We start from the raw sequence: 20,372 nt of genomic DNA, 5'->3' as shown, positions 1-20,372 counted from the left end.
CCACATTGGTATGACGCCGATAAAGCTCCACCGCCCACCTGATACAGATTAGTCACGTGATTCAATCAATGTGGGAACCTCATCCGTCAACGGGTTTGGCTTTAAACGCGCACGCCAGCAGCCTCTTGTTTATGCAATTTTCCTTTATGCCGACACGTTGATCGTGTAATTGGATTTCGCTCGACTGAGTGGCGCCATGCCAGGGACGCTTTTGCCCCCGAGATCCCACCGGCAGCACGCAGAGATGGATCGACCATCTGCGTCCCGGCCGGACCTCTACTTGATCGTAAGTTTTGACCCATTGGACCATTTGAACTCGAGGCTTACTTGGATTTTATCCCTAGACTGATCAAGACATCATCTACGAACAAGATCTGCTCCGCGACGCTGCTAGTGTCAAGCCATGGCTTGCCTACATCGAATTTAAACAGCAAAATGGCACGCTCTATGAGCAAGCATTTGTATGTCCTCACCCAGCACAACCCAGTCGCCAATGATCATCACTAATCTACTGGCTTTTATCAGGTTATGGAGCGCGCTTGCAAGCAATTACCGCGTTCCTACAAGCTCTGGAAGATGGTAAGTGACTTTTTTTTTACAACTCCAAGTCTCTGCTTTTACTGACCGTCCTAGTATCTTGAGTTCCGAACAAAGCATTTGAAGGGCCGCAATCCCACGGTCTATCGCGCCGAATACCAGAAAGTAAACGCACTCTTCGAACGAGCCCTGATCCTCCTGAACAAGATGCCGCGCATCTGGGAAATGTACCTCTCATTCCTGCTCCAGCAGCCCATGGTGACCCAGACTCGACGAACCTTCGACCGTTCCCTTCGCGCTCTGCCGGTTACACAGCACAACAGAATCTGGAGACTGTACAAAGGCTTCGCTCGATCTGCTTCCGGGCAGACCGCCATCAAGATCTTTGCTCGGTATATGCAAATTCACCCCGAGAACATCGAGGATTACATAGAGCTTCTTGTTGAAAATGGTGAATATACGGAAGCCGTGAAGAAATTCATGGATATTCTCGACGACCCACGATTCAAGTCCAAACATGGCAAGGGTCCATTCCAGTTATGGTCGGAGATGGTTGATCTCCTAGTCTCCAAGGCCAAGAAGATTCAGACCGGCCCTCAAGTCGGAATTGATGTTGATGCCATCCTCCGGAGTGGTATCGAGCGCTTTGCGGACCAGAGGGGCAAGCTGTGGGCCGGGTTGGCCACATACTGGATCACCAAGGGCAACTTCGAGAAGGCACGGGATGTCTTTGAGGAAGGAATCACTACTGTCATGACGGTTCGTGATTTCACTCTCATCTTCGACTCCTATGTCGAGTTCGAGGAGTCTATCATTGGAAGCTTGATGGAAGGCGCAGCCGTCCGCTCTGACAAGGGCAAATCCGACGAGGACGCCGACTTTGATCTTGACCTCCGCATGCTGCGCTTCGAGCAGCTGATGGACCGCAGACCATTCTTGGTGAATGATGTACTGCTACGGCAGAACCCTCACAACGTCATCGAATGGGAAAAGAGAGTGGCACTCTGGGGTGACAACAAGGAAGAAGCTGTCCACACCTACACAGATGCCATTGCTGCAATTAACCCCAAGAAAGCGCTTGGAAAATTCTCTGAGCTTTGGGTCAATTATTCCAGGCTTTATGAGAACGGCGGGGACTTGAATACTGCAAGAGTCATTTTCGATAAGGCTGTCAAAGTTCCATTCAAGTCTGTAGCTGAACTGGCAGAGACCTGGTGCGAATGGGCCGAAATGGAGCTCCGCGCCGAGAATTTCGATAAAGCAGTCAGTATCATGGCGAAGGCGACACAAGCACCTAAGAAATCGACGGTGGACTACTTCGACGAGACGCTATCTCCGCAGCAAAGAATTCACAAGAGCTGGAAGCTATGGAGTTTCTATGTTGATCTCGTGGAGAGTGTTTCGTCTCTGGACGAAACCAAAAAGGTATACGAGCGGATCTTCGAGCTTCGCATCGCCACACCCCAAACTGTCGTTAACTACGCCAATCTCCTGGAAGAAAACAAGTACTTCGAAGAGTCTTTCAAGGTTTACGAGCGAGGCTTGGATCTTTTCATGTACCCCGTTGCATTCGAACTCTGGAACTTGTACTTGACCAAGGCTGTGGACCGCCAGATCGGTATTGAGCGACTCCGAGACCTGTTTGAGCAGGCCTTGGAGGATTGTCCCCCCAAGTTTGCCAAGTCTCTTTACCTGATGTACGGCAACTTAGAAGAAGAGCGCGGTCTCGCACGGCACGCGATGCGGATCTACGAGCGTGCAACTCGGGCAGTGTCTGACGAGGACCGCTTCGAGATGTTCGAATTCTATATCACAAAATCGGCCTCGAACTTCGGTCTCACATCTACCAGACCGATCTACGAGCGCGCCGTTGCCGCGTTGCCCGACCAGGAGGCCAAGGAAATGTGTCTCAAATTTGCCGAGATGGAGCGACGACTTGGCGAGATCGACCGTGCTCGCGCTATTTATGGCCACGCATCTCAATTCTGCGATCCCCGGACAAACGCTCCCTTCTGGCAGAAGTGGGAGTTATTCGAAGTCAACCACGGAAACGACGATACTTTCAGCGAGATGATTCGTATCAAGCGAAGTGTTCAAGCCCAATACAAGTATGTGACCCCTACTACTATACAACTGATGACAGATTTTCTAACGTTGTCTACAGCACCGACGTCAACTTCATTGCATCGCAAGCCATTGCCAGGAGCCAACAGCTGCTCCAGACAGGCGAACAGGGCGAAGGCGACGAGGATCAACGACGCGCAGATGCCATGGCGGAATTGGAGCGTCAAGCTCGTGCCCCAGTTGGCTTCGTGGCTGCCACCAGCGGTCCAGAGGGCGGTAGCCGTCCTCCACCTGCCGGCCAAGAACCAGCTATTGCCGAGGCCAACCCCGACGCTATTGATCTTGACATGGACGACGAATAGAGGGAGAAGTTGATATGGGCTATTTTTTCAAGAAAGGGAGCATTTTATGAAGTTTTTTTCTTTGCTGACTCGATCGCCTATTTCTTTGTTCTTTCTGTGTCTTATCCTCAATTGTATGTTGTATACTTGCTATCTTTACGCTTTCTAGTATGAGTGTTGTTTGCGATTGATCGCCACCTCTTTTCTCTGCTGCCAGCACACTGCATCTCAAATCATGACCTGTTTTTCCGTTTGTTAATCAAGGGACTTTTTGTTCTCTCTTATCTTCTGTTTGATTTTATTATATTTGTCTTGGGATACCTGATTCAACGTGGCGTTCTAGTGTTGTATCTGTATGTATAGATTGCCCAAAGGAATGATAAACCTGTGTCGCAACTTGTCCAGCTCGATGCGTTGTAACTATGAAGGTCCATTCTATTGGCGAATCCCAAGTAAGCCTTACGTTGATATGGAACCGGGCTTGACATTCGCATATCATAGGTACAATGAACGTAAACAGAAACATGGATAGTTTTCTCGCACGCAGCGCCGATCATCAAATCAAGCCATATCTACATGTAGAACATAAGACCCCGGCGCTATTCTAAGGTAAATGTAAAAAGAACAGGGGCGTCAAGAGATTAAGAAAGATACATCATACATCCACGGAAATGGTTCGACACTCCTTTAGGAGGTACTTTCCTCTGCCTCTTGAGGGGTTTGGCTCTCGGCATTAGCACCCTCCTTCGCTTCTTCGCCGTCCTGCTGGGGCGCAGTATCTTCGCTCTTCTGCTCTGCCTCGCTAGCCTTCTCTGTCTCACGGGGCTGCTCTGGGGATGAGACGGCAGAGCCTGGAGACTTTTCGGGCTCGTTGGGAGTATCGGGGAAGACTTCCGAGAAGAGATCGGGCAAGAAGCGGCTAAGGCGTTTGCGGGTCTCGACCCAGATTTCTTCCTTGCTTGGGTCTTGGGATGGGGACACGAGGTAACCTCCATCAGCCATGACTAGGAGGATATTCTTCAAGCTTTCGGGGACTGCTTCTGCCTACGAGATTGAGAACAAGATATGTTAGATGGGAGTGGTCTTTATATACTTGAGTCGTCAGGTGGAATAATCGACTTACCAAACTATCGCCCTGACCACTGTTCATCATGCGGTCAAGGATGTCCAGGATCCTGAGCCAGAGAGGCAGCATACCCGTCCGGTTGGGAAGCTGGTCAAGGAAGCGCAGGAATATCTTGCAGACCAACGTTGCGGCTTGGAATCGGGTCTCGCTCATACCAACAGGGTCGGAGTGGTAGACCTCTGGCTTCAAAAGGAGTAGGACGAGCGGGAACAGGACTTCATCGAAGATGCTAGTCCACTCCTTGTCATCGCTTGAGATCAATTCGGCGGATAGAAGAGATCGCTGCAGCGTGGAAATAGCATGGTGTCGGATATCGCGACACGGGTTGATGCATTGACCGGTCAAGGACTGGAAGATAGGCGACCAGTAGGCGGCCCAGGCTATAAATTCACATATTAGAAATTCGTTGCAATAGACATGTCAGAGAATCTGTGGTTACCTTCGTTCTCTTCAAGATGAGATTGTTTGATCAGAGCCGGGACTCGTCCGGTCAGGTGGTAGATCAGGCCAATTGCCTTAATACCGCGAGTCACGACTTGGTTCTCACTATTGGAGGAGAGGTAAGTATCAAAACTAGATAGAGTTGCATGGAACACTTACCTCGACTTGGATTGTTTGACCCCCTTATTACGACGGGCCTGGGCATCCCTGTGTCGTTCTTCAATAGATCCCACACGCCCCGCGCTGACGAAGTCGTTGGCCAGGCTGACCACGAACTCATAGTTGTCGGCTGTGATGATATCGGGCATTGACTCAACAATGCTTTGTAGAAGATCAAAGACCAGAGAAGCGACTGCCTCGTGTTGGTGAAGCCTTTGCAAGATCGACCAGAAATCCGGAGAAATTGTGATCTCGTTTCGTAGACGGCCTGTATGAGCAATGCACCTGGCCAGACCCTTGACCGTGGCCACGGCCACGGTTTCCAAGATATCTTGGTCGAATCCAGAAATAGCATGGAGCACAACAGGTACCCGCATGAAGTGTTGGTCCTAGAGTGGTATCAGTACCAAGCACGGACATTAAAGTCACAGGGTAAAGAAGGGTACATACATGGCTCAGTCGCAAGAGATTTAGGAGGTAAGAAACAACACGAGACACAGTTAGCGGGTGGAGGTTCTTCGCATCGCGCACCAGTGTTTGAAGAGTTGTTGCCAGGTTTTCACCAAGGACCTCCAGGGTCTTTTCGTCACGAAGAGTGAGCACCGTTGCCAATTCCAGAACGAATATCATTGAAGGATCGTATTTGGGCTGGTTGGGATCAGCTCTGCTGTTGGCAGCCCTCGACGTTGGTGTCGGCCGTTCGGGTTTTACGACAATGACTGCTGGTGCGTTCTCCTCGGGAAGCAGGGACAGCAAAGCCTCCACGAGCATCTCCAATGAAGGCAGGGGAAGAGATCTGCGAGAGAGGTCAGCGTCATGGCCACAAGCCATTCAATGAAAGATGTTTACTGACTTGATATTTGTTAAAATTTCGGATATTGAGCACGCAGTCACACAATCCACTGTGCAGAGTGTGTTGTCAAGTTCTTCGTCCGAAGGCTCAGGAGGATCGTCTGCCGCATAGCTTGAGAGGTAAGATGTGAATGCAGACAAGATTCCCGTGTCGTTGTTGCGTCCATCCCGATCAACCACCTGTGATGGAGGCTGTAGCGGAATCGGAGAGATTTCAAGTTCGGACGTGAGTTTAGCATCAAATGGCGGGATGAGAGAGTTGATGAACAAGTTACTCAAGATGCGGACGATATGCTCCCAGCCTTGTTTGACAGTTGCCTCGTTTGTTAAGAGGACTCGGAAAAGCACCACAGTTGCCAGTTGTGCTCTGAAGTCTCGGCCAAATTTGACGGCTAGCTCGCTCACCATCACACTCTTCTGGCCTACCTGGACCTCTGTGTTGAGCGCTGTGCTCGGAGGTTTGCTGGTAGCCAAAGTGCTAATCGATGCAAGGGAGAAGACGATACGGTCAAACGCCTCAGTCAAGCCATAGCGGGCAGCGATCTGTGCACACTGGTCGAAGCCATTGACCACGCGAGAATACACTGCATCATCTGACGCAGACATGAAGACATATGACAGGGTCGCGATCACTGGTTTCCACGTAGCCGCGAACATTTCGGCATCATACATGTTGGTCTCTCCAACGATGATGTCTCCGGCAGACGAAGACTTCAGCAATAGTTCCTTCCAAGCATAGTCAAACGCATGCTTGTTTTCGTGCTCATCGGGCAAAATGATCTCGTTATTCTTGATAGAGTCGTAGATATCCTCGAGGAATTCCTCCGCAAAATCTCCACCCCCGTTTACACCTCGCAAGTTCCTTGCGAAGCCAGCGCAAGTCATACGGTTTTGCGACTTCACGTTGCGGTTGTAGAGTTCGGTGTTCAGCATGATGATGGCGTAGGTCAAGACGTATAGTGCATCTTTGTCGGCGATACCCTCCGGCTTTACCTTGTCAATGTAATGTTCGGCAAAAGTCGTCACAATTCGCTCAATAAGGGGCGATTCGCCGGGCAAACGGAATGAACTGAGTAGTTCCCGAAGGGCTTCAATCGCACTACGCCCCGAGAAGTCAAGGAGATCCACAAATGCGCCCAACAACTCCTCATTGCCACGTTTGGAGATGTACTCTCCGAGGACTTTCTTCGACAGGCGTGTAGTTCCCTTCAAGAAGCGAGCAACCAGAACGGGATTATTCGCGTCCTCAATAACACCATTGCTCACAAGGAAGGCAATTCCCTTCTTGGGGTCGTCATTGAACATCTGTGTTCCCTTGATAATGAGTTTCTTCGTGCGGCGTTGTTTTTTCAAGCTTTCTTGGGGAGGATAGTCTCCTTGTATTGGTTCATCATCCAGTCGGTCATGCATGAACTGCACATAGCCCAAAAGAGAATCGAGACATAATGGGGGTACATTTGTAGTGCTCCAAGTTGCAGAGTCTGGGAAAGCATTGCGAGAGAGCAACCCAATCATATCCTCGCACAGATCTGCTCGGTCCACGTCACAATCATAGTTGACGAAAAGCTCAACCATAAAGCTAGGTATGCGTGACAACATGCCAATGCTCTCTACCATTGCCTCTCGGGCCTCGGGCCTTCTCGCTCCACCTTCGAGTCCCAATTTCTGTCGATCTTGAACAGGAACCGGTGTGGCTCTTCCGCTGTTGGCCTGCGAAGCTGGTTGTTTCACCAACTTCGGTGATTGGGGAATGCCTTCATAGAGCGATGGGTCGATGCCAGGTTCTCGCGGTATTTCCACGCGAGGGTGCAGACAGGCCACTAAATATGAAATATAGAGTTCCTGCTGTAATTTCAAAACCGGCCGGCAAGTCGATAACAACGTGCCAGCCACTCTCAAGGAGCCAGTCAGAATAGCTACGTGTTCTGACCTGACTAGCTGGAAGAGGTATCGACAAAGATCGTCCTTGGCCAGGACAGCCAGACTGGGATGCCGAGCAATGGAGGGACCTGCTACCTCCAAGGCAACATCAATAATTCGGAGTGCCATCACACGCATGGCGTCGGTATGTTGCCGGTTATGAGGGTCCAACAGGTCAATCAAGACACGGAATAATTCTTTGATGGATGGTAAGGAATAGGGCTGAAGCTCGGTTTCAGGGTCATCATTCGGGCTCGGTGGTGCAGCTGCTGCCACGCTGCTATTTCCTGCCTGCTCGGGTGATCCCTCTCGACTGGTACTGTGACGTTCTGCGGCCGCTGTGTCTGCGCTGATGGCTGACAGGTGCTGCGATGTGACAGTGTCTCCATTGACTGACGGGTCCATCTTCAAACGAGATGGTGGGTCCTTTTTTGTATCTTCGCCCGCAAATGGATCCGGTCCTGCGGGCATATCTTGATCAAGATGCGACAGCCGCATGAAGATCACCTGGCACATTTTGACCATTGCCATTTCGGCGGATCTCCGCAGTACCTCTGACAAACGACCCTGGCAGCACATGCTCAAACCAGTTTCCATCATCTCGCAGACGCTCTCGTCGCCCAAAAGTTCGCCTTCGGGTCGTGAAAGTATGCCCTCCATCAACTTCAGAATCCTCAACAGCACTATCTCGTCCGCCGACGAGTCGCTAGCTTCGAATCGGCAGTGTGTAATGGCGGCCGAGAGTAGCTGCATCGCTATGGAGAGTCGTGGGGAATTCGGGTTGATAATATTGTACGAGAGGAACTTGGTAATGGAGACCAAGGCGATAGAGGTAATTGCGGCGGAGGTCGAAGAGGAGCGAACGACCTGTAGGAATGGATGAAGTAAAGCTGGGGTATCAAAAGTTCGGATGTCCTTGCAATCTTTCAGATCACTCCGCAGTCGTGTAAATGCCGATATCAATGGATTGTCCTGCATGCTCTTCCCCTTCTTCCCTCGCAGACCCCACCGATTAGCCAGGACATGATCTTCATCGGGGCGAGGTGTCGATTGACCAGTCCTGCGTGGATTTGGGCTAGAGGGGGCAGAGTTATCCCGCTCATAAACACGAGAGGCTCCATTGCCGCCCAAGATGGCGGAGACCGAAGAGTGAGCCCAGCGGGCATGCTTGCGCATGGACGAGGTGATGGTGATACATTCAGTGGTCACCAAAGCCACCGGGTCGATGGCAATTGAAAGTGAGGATGATTCCATGGTGGGATCGAGCATCACAAAAGATGCTCGCTGTTGTGACACCATTTTGAAGGTCGGAACGAAACAGCTGGTCTCTCGACCATCATACTGCTGCTTGCCATATCGAGCTTAGTGTCTTCCCCACCCATTCACCGCCTACGACAGGGGCTGTACTGCACATTACCACCTAATATGTATTACATTGATCTGATTGGATCAGAAACTGTACCGCTGGGGTATCAAGGTACGATCTGGTATTGGGCTGCATCCATGGATCCAAAATGTTTGATTTCGCCTTTGTTGACATCCTTCCATGCCAATCCAACATCAAGTGCCAATATGGCTAAATAATCACACTATAAGGAGTCTAAATGGGAGGTAAAAATGCAATAAGCATCTCAACCTACATCATGTATGCATGAATTGACCAACATATTAAGCCGGCGATCATCGATATAGTGGCTGATATATTTTCCGAGTAAACAAAGATGGAATTTCCGAATTGAGCGCGGACATTATTTTGAAACGAATTTTTTTCAAACTGTCCAGAACATAATAGCATTGTCCCTCAGACAGATCTAGTATTTATGTCTATTCTTATTATGAAACATGTTCATAGTATAAGTCAAGCATTAAGCTCGTGTACAACGATTTGAAACTATAAAGAGCAAACAAGGTGCGAAGAACCCCATATATTCAGCGAATCATGCAGATGTGACCCGTCACACTGGTCCTTGCAGCAGTTGGGGATCGCAACGATAGCAACGGTGTTGATAGCGTTGGCCGGACAAAACATAGTAGAGTAAACATTAAAAACAAGAGAGCAGGACAAGTGAAAATAGAGAATGTAATTCCTACAACCTAGGAGACCGGGGTGAGCTGGATATATTCAAGTCTTTCTTTTATTTTATTTTTACTATTCTTAGTGTTAGGCGCTAATACCCGCTCTTGGTCTATCGGGCTATCGCGATATCAACCCACCGCTTCTCTGTCCCCGCCTCAAAACAAACGCCTCCCCTCAATCTTACACTTCCTTTTACTTACCTTTTGGGCATTTTCCTTTCTTTTCTTTTTCGTTCACCCCACTGCACGTGTCTACTCTCTGAATCTATGAATTGAGTGGATATCTTCTGTATCTCAGCTTCTATGGAGGGGAGCGCGAATGTCGCAATCGCTTTACCAACAACAGGATAACACATCCTACATGCAATCTTCAACTGTCTTTCACTCAGCCTAGGAAAATTTCTCTCATTTAATTCCAAACCTTGCGCCCTTGTGTTTCCCGTCACTCGCTACCTTGCTACTGCATCGCTCCTTCTACGCCAAACTCCGGCGCATTTCATTTGTTTATCGCGCACGATAGCGCTTGCTCAACAGCTTCTCGCATTCCGTACTTGCATTGCAAGTGCACCACCGTTCATTATGGCGACTATCGCACCTCCCCCCGCAGCCCCTACACTGGCAGACCTGCCCCTCGAACATCTCAGCCTCTATCATGTCGTCGACTCATGTTTATCATCCATCCTCGTCTTCTATGGTTCCGTTTCCACCGCCAATGCGACTGTGAGCAGTTCCCGCATTCAAGCCCATATATTCACACCTGCCGGTTTTCAAAGTTACCCTCGAATTACGGTGTCCCCGGCCGCCCCCGTGTATGCTGCGGTCAACCATCTACCCCGTGAAAAACAAGGTGATGAGGTGTGTCGCGGACTTGCAGTCAGCATGCTGAGGTATTTTGCCGAGCTCTCTGAACCGGTTAAGCACCGTCTTACTGGGGCGGCTCGCCCTGGAAGACCGGGAGGAAAGGTCCCTAAGATGTTCGATGAGATGCATGCTGCGGATCTTGCCAACCGTATGACAAAGGTGGATGACTCATTGGAGATTATTCAGGATATTCGGAGCGCATATCAAGAGCGTAAGGTGCCATGGATTGACATTGATGTGGTGCTTCCTGCGGGTACTGTACAACCTTTCCACCGGCGAGAGAGTGCGGGATCAGACCTTGAGGGAACTCAAAATCCCCAGTACGGTCCATACACACCCCTGATAGAGGCGTTAGGAGATCCCATGTTTTTGCCAACATCTCGACTGAAGCGTGCGCCGTCTCAGCCGACCAATGTCAGCAAATCGCGCCTGTTCGCAAGAAGCCAGAAAGAAGCCCTTCGTCTCACCATGTGTGAGCTTGTGGACACCGAAGAGAGATATGTCGCCAAACTGTATTCTCTTGTCCATGAAGTGGCCGATGAATTTCGGCAAAAAGCTGTGGGTAGAGGGCCATCCAGTACCAGCCCCGACGAGGCAGCTTTGGCAGCGTTATTCCCACCATGTTTGAATGATATTCTGGAAGTCAACCTAGGCTTTCTCGATGTTATTCGGCAAGTGCTTGATGAAACAGAGAAAGATGCCATCACAGATATTGGTCAGGACACGGAGCTCCCTTCGAATCATCGGGGTTTGCCCAGAGATAGATCGGACCCGCTTGGAGCTCTGGCATTCGCGAAGGCCCTCTTTGAATGGCTACCACAATTTTCACAGCCGTACGGAGACTATATGCGAGCACATACAGGTTTTACGCAAACTCTCAATTTGTTCATGAAAGATAAGAACTCGAGCTTTTCGAAGAGAGTATACGAGACGGGAGAGCAGAGACTGCGATCTTTGTTGATGGAACCCGTTCAGCGACTCCCTCGATACAGTCTACTGATTGACACCATGACTAGCAATCTTCCCCTGGTCCATCCTGCCGTGCGAACTCTGCTGAAAGCACGAGACATCGTGAAGGATATCTGTGCGCTAGAGAATAATTCCCCATCGAGCCACGCCCAAAGCCTACAACGCCTGAAAGAGCTAGTCAACGGATGGCCAGCGAAGACATTCCCTGAAGGTCGGCTGGTTACCGCAGTCGACTTCAACGAAATTACCCCTCCTTACCGTTTAGACACACAGTCATCTGGCAACAGCACAGGGATCATGCTCCTTTATAAGAACTGCCTGGTCCTTCTAGCAAAGCCCGCCGAAAGTCGGGCCACAGCCCGTGGTGTGCTGGCTGATATCGACAATGCGGCCGCTTCAACCAGTGATATGTCCACGTCTTTACCGCAAGCAGAACTCCAGGTTGTGCAGGTACTAGACTTTCATAATGTGCGTTGTACGCAATCCACATGTGGTCGGATTTTGTTTGCTGTGCCAATTTCAGCCAAGTCCATAACAGATGCGATAGGCCCTGGGGCAGACCTGCTTGCATTGGAATTGGCTGGAACGTATGAAGGAAGAGCCAATCGACTGATCGAAGAAATATCCAAAGCGAAGATTGAGGGTCGATTCCCCGAGAGTGAAAGAGAAGGAGGCAAATGGACACTACGAAGCCCTCCCACCGGAGCTGCGAGTAACGTGGGAATACTGGCCTGCGTGTGCGAGGACGGTGAAAGCGCCGCGCTCGACCAGATTCAGTCATCCCCCATACGCGTTGTTTTTGATACATCCAAGGCGACCTGTGGTCAAATGTTGAAAGATTCCAATCTTGAGGTCATCATATCGATATCTCCTCCAAATGGAGATCAATACAGACTAGATATCGATTCTGTGGTTGGATCTGGGTCTACGGATTTGATCACAGTGGACACCTTCATTCCCACTCTTTCACGACGTCGTAAGTGACCCTCTCTTGACAATTATGTTTTCTTGCCACTGACATATAGGAACAAAGTTCAATATTTGCTCTCGCCTCTGCACAGCGCCCGGAATCCAGCATTGACGGACCCATTAGTTCATTCTAATTTTGAAATCCTTCGGTATATCGCCAGCAGCTTAATCACGCAAGTCAAGTCTTCGCGGGGCTTCCGGCCACCTTCGCCGACCAAACTGATCTCAAACTTGTTGGGGGGTAGCCGTGATAACGTGCCCACTCTCAAAGGGCCAGGATCTGCCACTCTTACCGGCGAATTCCCAAAAATGCCCCCGCCAAGAGGCACTCTGTCGAGATCAAACACTTTACCTTCAACATTCCCCGGAAAAGAGAAAGAGAAGGATAAGGACAAGGACAAAGAGAAGGAGAAAGAAGAAACCGGGAGCAAAATATCAGTTGTTGGGGCATCTGCCTCTAAGGGATTGGATACTCAGTTCGGGTTGCTGGAACAAACATTTGCAGCCTATGTACTTTCTCTGCAGTCCCGGAGTGGAAACATCCTGGGCCGAATGCTTCGGGTCAGAGATCATGTTGATCGGGCGCCAGTCAATGAGCTCTACAACATTTTGCTGGAAGACCCAAGCAGAATCCAGGCTGCTGCCGAAGTGCCAGTTGATACGCTTTTCGTCGCATTTGAAACATTTCTGGCGAACGCCTGGAGAAGAAGTATGGGCCCTATCTTGAGCTCCTCTTCTCTGAAATGGGTTCAGAGCCAGTTTGACACCATGATACCGCGAGATTTTGATGAGCAATTCCGGAAATTTGTGACAGACATGAGTCCACAAAATAGACGAGCTCTAGCTGCGATCATTCGACTACTTGCCGAGCTACTCGATGCATCTGGAAATGACGGAGATCGCGGTGCTTTGACGATGGCATTTGCGGAATTACTCACCGAAGATGGAGATCCCAGCCATCATGTCTCCCTTTTGGATCGACTGGTTGAAGACTTTGACAACCTCTTTGAAGAATTTATTCCTGGAGGTACCTCGGTGGAAGGAACACTGACCTGCGATCAATCGAAATCTCATACCAATGCCGGGTCGGTCGGTTCCAATTCTTCCTCTTTTCGGAAACGCTTTGGCTTTGGTATGCACAGGGATACCTCGAAAAATGAAGGCGAAAGCAAAGTCGCAGCAATTCTACGGACATTGAGCAAGAAGCAAAGCCCAGCCGGCTCAGAGCCCAATACACCCAAGGGCTCTCTGATGCGTTCAAAGTCGACTGACGTGGATGCTCGTCTGGGGTTCCTCCGTCCTACATCTCGTGATCGTCCTACATCTCGCGATCGCCCTACATCCCGTGATCGTCCGTACCGTCCGTACGGGTTCGCATCTGAGGAGCAAATCTCGAGGCCGGGCACCGGGTACGAAAAACCCCCTTCTCTATCTTCTTTCCGAGGGTTCTCTGAAGATGTCGTGCCAAGGAGTCGCAGAAAACGAAGGAGCTCTCTTTCGGATTTACGACCACCCACATCATCCTCGGATGCATCCAGTATCTCTCCGACTCAACAGCTCCGCCCGACGACCCCTTCCACCCACCCGCGAGAAGAAGTGGTAACGCCCACCAAGCAGTCCAGACCTCAGAGCAGTTACATACCAACGTCACCTATGCGCGGTCAATCACCAATGCGTGGTCAATCACCAATGCGTTCTAAGCCGCCAGCAAAATCTAGTTCACCGACGCGACTAGGATCGCCCATTCGCCGTCTGTCTCCGCCCCGTCCTTCTACGCCGAGCAGGAAGGAGAACATTGATCCCAGGACTCCACAGACGGAGCGTACGACCAAGTCCAGGAGCGGTGTGTCAGAATCGCCAGCAGAGGAGTCAAGGAGGAGATCCCACACGTCAGGCATCCCCCAGCGGACTCCGGGCCTTCGGGAGCGGCCAACCACTAACGGTTCCGATCCTAAGCGGCCACAATCTTCGTCTTCCTTGCAGAAACCGCAGAAACCGCGGATCCAAAGCCCACAAAAGGTTGGTCACATTGCATTTGTCTTGATAATGACTTTACTAACATTTCCTTAGTTACGTGATCGAGTTCAACTAGAAAAGAAGACTCAAAACTATACTCAATTGGGCCTGAAAGACGAGCTCACAGAGCTTGGTGATGAATTACGTTCTCTGAAGCTCACACCACCAAGGCAATCCAACGCAATGAACCTGGAGTTTGATTTTGACCGTACAGACACCAATCCACATTCTGCTACCACCACATCCCTTGAAGCTCGCATGCGCAATCTTGAAGCCCGATTTGAGACGCTTACCGGGGAATACAATGGCCGCACAACCGCTCTCGAGCGAGATCTGGAGTCGTCCTTGGTCCTCAGCGAGAAGCGCGTAAAGAAATTGGACGAGCTTTATCGCGAGGCAAGCGCCGAGAACGAGGCTCTCTATGATCGGTTTAATACCGAGCTCAGCAAGGTTGCAAAGGATGTCCGCTTGGGCCAAGCAGAAGACGCCTTGAAGTCTCAACTGGCAAGTGCTCTAGACGAGATCGGCCGAGTGAAGAAAGAAAACTTCCGCTTGAAACGAGAAGTCGGAGGTCTTCGAGCCCAGTCAGCTGCCGCCGCACTGCTCAAGGCGAGTGAGCAATGACCCAATATGCAGCATTCGAGGACTCGTCCCATCATTCATTCCTTTCCCACACTTGGGCATCTTACTCAACAACCTGACAGCTGTCACGTTTATCTTTTCCTTTTCACCTTGTATCTTGATACCGCACAAGCCTCTTCTACTTTCCTTTGAACACCTATTCATTTGCATACATATCATGAGCCTTTCTTACTTGTATTCATTCCTATTTCTTGTCACCCTTTACTGGCCTATCCGCACAGATAGCCATTGACCATGCATGCATAGCTCAGGACATCAAGTTTTTACAGGGCTTGCTTTTTTTGTTTGTCTAGGTGTTGTTGTCATGTACACTAAGCCTCTTCGGCATCTTTACCCACCGGCCAGCCCATCAGGCGTAGTGCCTCAGTGTCAATCATTTTGTACATCCACTGCCATTTCAGTTTCCAGTGACAGCGTAGATGTACCAATTCCACCTCGCTGAGAGAAGAATACTTAGCTGAATGACCAGATAGCCGATAGTCCAAAGTCGGCAATGCCAGCTGTTGCCAAACCTTCTGACCCGAGGGCTTTCCTGGCTTAGACACGATTCCTTCCCTTGATATCACAGGTAAGGTGAAGCGTAGCTGAGCAGGCGCTTCAGCAGACAAGAGGGCTTTGAGGTGCTCAAAAGTCCCGGGCATTTTCTGATCAGCAGCAGAATCCATATTCGTTCGCCCCTGCACCCTTGGATTAACCGCATCTTTGCGTAGCCTTTCCATATCAAATTTATGGAACGGGCGTATTGTAAGAGGAACACTTATCAATTGATCCCCCAGTTCACTGGGATCACGGTCGACTGGAACGAGACGAAGCCGCATCCAGTACCGGTTGTCCCATAAAACCCACGGAGTGAAACTGCCACTAGGCGAAACATTGATCTGCGTCACGGGGTCCCGATCTCTCATGAATGGTTGCCGGGATAGCAACCAGATATTATCACCCCCGGGACGTGGGTCATGGGACTTTCCAAGCGTGGAGGCTTCGTTCGTGAGACGCTGGAACAGAACCCCCGCTACCGTGAAGGCTTTTCTCCTTTTCTGGTCATTGGATGTGGCGCTTGCGCCATGAGGGCCATCTGGACCGGGGAACACATTGGAAACTAGCGGCTCATAGCTGCGTAGCGAGAAATGGCTATCGGGGAATGGAGAGACTAGTTCTGTGATGCGGCGGAGAACGATGGTCTGGATCTGGCGGGTTCGAGAGGCTGATAATGTTGCCAGTTGGGGGTCCATGGATGCTGGACTTGTGTCTAGAAATTGAATGACCGCTGACCCTGCCTTGGGGTTGAAATTTAGGATTCGGCATTGGGATGAGAGGAGGTAGTTGGAAAGCTCGTTTGACCTCTGGAAGAGGTCTTGGCTTGAACGAATTAGGGAGAGGATAGATTGTGATTCCAGCGCACGGGGTAGGGAGTTAGAGGTGCGAAGGCTGCGGATGGCGTTCCGGGGAGTGAGGGTTGGGTCGAAATTTGTTGGGTCGGAGACGTAGGGGACTTTGTTTTTGTGGCAGGTCTCCAGAAGACTTGTTTTGGTGAAAGAGAGTAGAGGTCGGCAGATGAATATGCCAGGGCTTGCCATGTTTACATTGGATGTGAGACTGGAGTGGGTTTTATCTGTCCGAGCGTTTGAGTCAGGAAAAGTGATGAATCCATGCTTCTGGTTATCGAATCGAACTTTGGGTTGCGGTTTTGTCGGTGGTTTTGTGGGAATTGATGTAGTTGACCAGCTCTCAGAAGCCCCGAAGAGACCATGGCATTCGGGGATTCGAGCAACTTCGGGGATGCCGCCAAGTCCTAACCCAGTTGCCCCAGTGGAGAGCCGCCAAATGGTGGTTTCGATGTTGTCATCTTGATGATGGCCTAAAAGCAATGTTTCAAGTTTGAACTCATGACAAGCTATGCCGAGGGCTTGGAAACGGAGCCGTCGAGCATGTGTCTCAAAGGCGGATGGCAGGGGACTCGATGCTCCGGACTTTGGCGAAGACAATTCATTCTGACTTGAAGTAATTCCAGACCAGTCCAAACTAAGGATATGGGTCCTGATTTCTGTTTAAGAATGGTTAAATAATCTTCCAAAAATGTGAATATTCCGACTTGGAACGTACCCATATCACGAAGCCAGCCAGCAACCTTTTGTGCTTCGATAGTGCTTTCTGGACGGGCACGATGATCTACCACAAAAGCAGTGACAGAGATGGCCCCAGCAACATCCGAAGATCGTTCCAGTTGCTTGCATAGGTATGCCAGAGCCATGGAGTCGGCGCCGCCACTGACAGCGATTCCTACCATCTCGCGCGTCAGCTATAAGCTCTCGAGATACAAATAACGAGTGTATAATTTTATTCAATCTTTAAAGCTTACCAAATCTCCGTGGAAGCTGCAGAGTGTCATTATCACCGGGTTTCTTTCCATATTTGGTGCTGCCATAATTGACTCGAGCCCGTCGCGATCCGGACCACGCTTGCTGGAAGCAACGCTGGAAGAGAAATGGCGAGATTGATATATTCCCGGCCATATCTATTCTCCCTGGAACCAAACATAGGCTCGAAAATTCAATATCATCATCGACCTATAGATTACTTCAAGCGCAGGAGAACCTCTGGGTGATATCGTCGGCTCGGCCAATCAATTTTCCCGAGAACGTGACCAATGTGGCCTTCACGCGAATACGTCCCCGAGATTCTGTAGAATATTTTTTTAAGTAATTACAGGTCATTTTTGAGATATTTGGGGGGAATATTTCAGTGTTCTGATGACAGGAGCGTAAGGGGTGGTTGCTGAGTTCCATATGTAGCTCGCATGTTTGATTATATACATTGCGGCAAACCAACATCATGGCACAGCGAGGGTCTGCACACAATTTATATCTCTAGATCTCAAAGGAATTAGGAAAAGCAGCCAAGTAAGCGCCCTCAATTTCCCGCCCCATACCCCCGACACCCTCAAAAATCACATCCGACTTCAGAGATCTGCCAAGGATTTCCACCCCATGTCGCAGCTCCTCCTTCAATCTCTCAGCATCCGAAATCTCCGACGCAGGAGTAGGGTTATTAAGCAGGTGGTAACAGTCTGCAAGCCGATCTGTCACTAGAGAGGCACGCAGTCGATGCAGTAGCATGAGAAGAGCGTAGCAGCTTTGCATAGCCGAGCAAGAAAAGTAAGGAATGGTTCTAGGATATATTGTGGACCTAGAAGAAGGGGCTGACCCAAGTGGATTCGGATACGGTAAATTGCGATATATTGTCGTTACCACGAGCGAAGACTTGAGGCAGATAATCGAGGATTCTTGCTCGGTGAACGGGAATGAGATCTCGCAGTCTGTCACCCACTGGGGGGCAGGCGTTTGGTGCGGGAAATTCTCGCTGTTGATTGCTGCAAGGTCGCAGTATTTGTCGAGAAACAGTGGGATGTCCATGAATGCTCGGAAGCGGTGTAGCCGAGTGCGAGCACTAGAACGGTCAATAAAATTCGGTTTGAGCTTGAAGATAGATCACTCACGCATAGATGAACATGCGGCTTATCATCCACATAGTTTGAGCGACGGATGCCTCTGAGTCTTCATCGAAAGTCGTTAAAATATGGCGGTCTGCTTCGCCTATCAAAGATACAAGATTCGAATCCACCTTGCGTATTCGGGTGCCAAAATCGGAGAGAACGGCTGTCTCATCCACACGTTCGATGTTCTGGACTATCTTGTTACACTCAAAAAGAGCTTCTTGTGCTTTCATCATTATGGGCCATGGCTTGTAACAGTGAGTAGATGATTGAAGACTTATGAAAGTAATTGAATGACTTACCTCTAGATATACATCAAATTTGGGATAAGGAGTAGTTATTCGTGGATCATTCAAAGAAACAATTGGTGGCTGTATATCGATCAGTCAAAGCCGGTCAGTGGGAGTGTTCATATGTTCTCTTACAGAAAGATGGAGGTTCGATGATAGATATGTGACCCAAATCTATAGGACCAGTGAGCAATAGCTTCGATAATAACATGTCTCTCTCACTAACTGTCATCCACCAAGCTCGCCTCTGTGCCTCAGAATACTCTGTCGTCGTCGAGGCAAGTCTATGAATGGAAATATCCATAGCAGTTGTGATAGCCTGGTTACCTCGAGCCCGCATTCTGGATATATTACCACGCTGGCAATACTCATAAAGGCTAAGGACCACAAGAGCCAGAACCGGGTGAAGCTGGGTTTGAACCTGCGGATGCAAGCCATTTTGTGCTCGAGAGGATTCTGTCTGAGACAAATTAGTGCTCAAAGCAGGCGACAAATCGTCGGTCTCAGTTTCCACAGCAGCCAGCGCCGCCTGGGCAAATAGCTGTGCGTAAGACCGCCTAAGCGTAAGGCTCGGTTCGGCCATTGGAAAGGTGTCTTCGGCGGTAGGTATGAGGACTAGCATTGCGGACAAAGCAAGACTCAGAGAAGATGTCGGCCAATAAGGCATATGGGACTTTTCTGCTTGAGAACTTTCTCCAAATGGTCTGATCACAGTAGGGCGATCTTCGTGCGGTGGTGCCACTGGAGGCGGCAACAAAGGTAAATATGGGTGGATATAAATATAGTAGGCATTGGCACTGTGTATCCGATTAGCAGTCGATCATGCTTTGAATCAATCTCTTTTGCACCAACATTTCCGCTTCGGATTGATAGGCACGTGTTGCCGATGACCCCACATCGTGCACAGGAACCGAGTCAAATGAGCTATCATCATGCGGGGTGAGTTGACCCCAGATCTGGTGGGATCCATCCACAATTGACAGAGAATCCGGGGAGAGATCGAGATTGTGGATCCCAGCGAATGGCGATACCAGACCGATCATGTTATCAAGGAATGGTTCTGGCCAATGATTAGATACTACGACGGACTTGTTATTAGGGAAGAGTTGAGCTACCAATTTCATCGGCGACATCTGACATTGAAGAAGGCAGTGAGTTGCCTGTAGTTGATCGTCGTTGCGTCTCCTCATACCGGGCTCCTCTGCGAGGACCACCCCGGCGACTGGCTTGATAAGTGCACTCTCTGTTTCTTCCAGAGCACTAATCGATGAATTAGCCAATGGGCACCAGAATGAGGGGTTGGACATACACTGCCACAGGGATGTTGGCCATCACAACGTGTTTTCGATGTTCGACTACAAAATATGAGCTCAAGGCAAGAATGAGCAGTCGACAAGGTATGCAGCGCACCATGGTAGACACGCAGCTTTCACCGGTGGTTTCATAACACGAGGCATATTGTCTAACTGTTTCAAAAATGCAGTTAGCAAATGATTATCTCTGCATAGGGACGTCACCACGGCACGTGATATCTATACCCTGATCGGATGAGGGTTGTTTTAGCGTGAGAAGATCTACCTTTATCCACTTGTTGCTTCTATTGTTTTGCGAGGAGA

The 20,372-nt window shown here is 49.8% G+C and overlaps 5 protein-coding genes across 5 annotated transcripts; 2 read left to right on the top strand and 3 right to left on the bottom strand.

The window, feature by feature from the left end:
- Positions 1 to 10: 10 nt before the first annotated feature.
- N7471_006098 (mRNA splicing protein SYF1) lies at positions 11 to 3,336 on the top strand. Its single transcript, XM_057278817.1, has 5 exons — positions 11 to 286; positions 345 to 461; positions 526 to 579; positions 634 to 2,645; positions 2,702 to 3,336. The coding sequence occupies exons 1-5, from the start codon at positions 197 to 199 to the stop codon at positions 2,961 to 2,963; spliced, it is 2,535 nt and encodes an 844-aa protein (XP_057138427.1). The 5' UTR covers positions 11 to 196; the 3' UTR covers positions 2,964 to 3,336.
- Positions 3,337 to 3,455: 119 nt separating this feature from the next.
- On the bottom strand, positions 3,456 to 8,739 carry N7471_006097 (uncharacterized protein; the record flags this gene model as incomplete). The annotated part of the gene is made up of 6 exons (XM_057278816.1): positions 3,456 to 3,986; positions 4,066 to 4,448; positions 4,508 to 4,614; positions 4,669 to 5,057; positions 5,119 to 5,464; positions 5,522 to 8,739. The coding sequence occupies 6 exons, from the start codon at positions 8,737 to 8,739 to the stop codon at positions 3,630 to 3,632; spliced, it is 4,800 nt and encodes a 1,599-aa protein (XP_057138426.1). The 3' UTR covers positions 3,456 to 3,629.
- Positions 8,740 to 10,095: 1,356 nt separating this feature from the next.
- Positions 10,096 to 14,955, top strand: N7471_006096 (putative Rho guanyl nucleotide exchange factor; the record flags this gene model as incomplete). Its single annotated transcript, XM_057278815.1, has 3 exons — positions 10,096 to 12,322; positions 12,380 to 14,334; positions 14,386 to 14,955. 3 exons carry the CDS (start codon positions 10,096 to 10,098, stop codon positions 14,953 to 14,955), a joined length of 4,752 nt encoding a protein of 1,583 aa, XP_057138425.1.
- A 329-nt stretch (positions 14,956 to 15,284) lies between these two features.
- Positions 15,285 to 17,486, bottom strand: N7471_006095 (tRNA lysidine(34) synthetase; the record flags this gene model as incomplete). Its single annotated transcript, XM_057278814.1, has 3 exons — positions 15,285 to 17,017; positions 17,077 to 17,253; positions 17,333 to 17,486. The coding sequence occupies 3 exons, from the start codon at positions 17,484 to 17,486 to the stop codon at positions 15,285 to 15,287; spliced, it is 2,064 nt and encodes a 687-aa protein (XP_057138424.1).
- A 354-nt stretch (positions 17,487 to 17,840) lies between these two features.
- Positions 17,841 to 20,088, bottom strand: N7471_006094 (fungal specific transcription factor domain-containing protein; the record flags this gene model as incomplete). The annotated part of the gene is made up of 8 exons (XM_057278813.1): positions 17,841 to 18,420; positions 18,470 to 18,714; positions 18,769 to 18,837; positions 18,892 to 18,930; positions 18,983 to 19,553; positions 19,609 to 19,816; positions 19,949 to 20,016; positions 20,066 to 20,088. 8 exons carry the CDS (start codon positions 20,086 to 20,088, stop codon positions 17,841 to 17,843), a joined length of 1,803 nt encoding a protein of 600 aa, XP_057138423.1.
- Between the last annotated feature and the right edge of the window lie 284 nt (positions 20,089 to 20,372).

This window comes from Penicillium samsonianum, assembly GCF_028829775.1.
Source record: "Penicillium samsonianum strain IBT 33392 chromosome Unknown utg000003l_segment0_segment0, whole genome shotgun sequence".
NCBI classification, from domain to species: domain Eukaryota; kingdom Fungi; phylum Ascomycota; class Eurotiomycetes; order Eurotiales; family Aspergillaceae; genus Penicillium; species Penicillium samsonianum.
This window is presented reverse-complemented; position numbering and strand designations above follow the sequence as displayed.

Excerpts from the sequence above, each read along its gene's own strand:
- N7471_006098 (XM_057278817.1), top strand. The coding sequence starts at position 197 with ATGCCAGGGACGCTTTTGCCCCCGAGATCCCACCGGCAGCACGCAGAG. Across the intron at positions 287-344 it reads GGCCGGACCTCTACTTGATC|ACTGATCAAGACATCATCTA; the intron begins GTAAGTTTTGAC and ends TTTTATCCCTAG. Across the intron at positions 2,646-2,701 it reads AGTGTTCAAGCCCAATACAA|CACCGACGTCAACTTCATTG; the intron begins GTATGTGACCCC and ends CGTTGTCTACAG.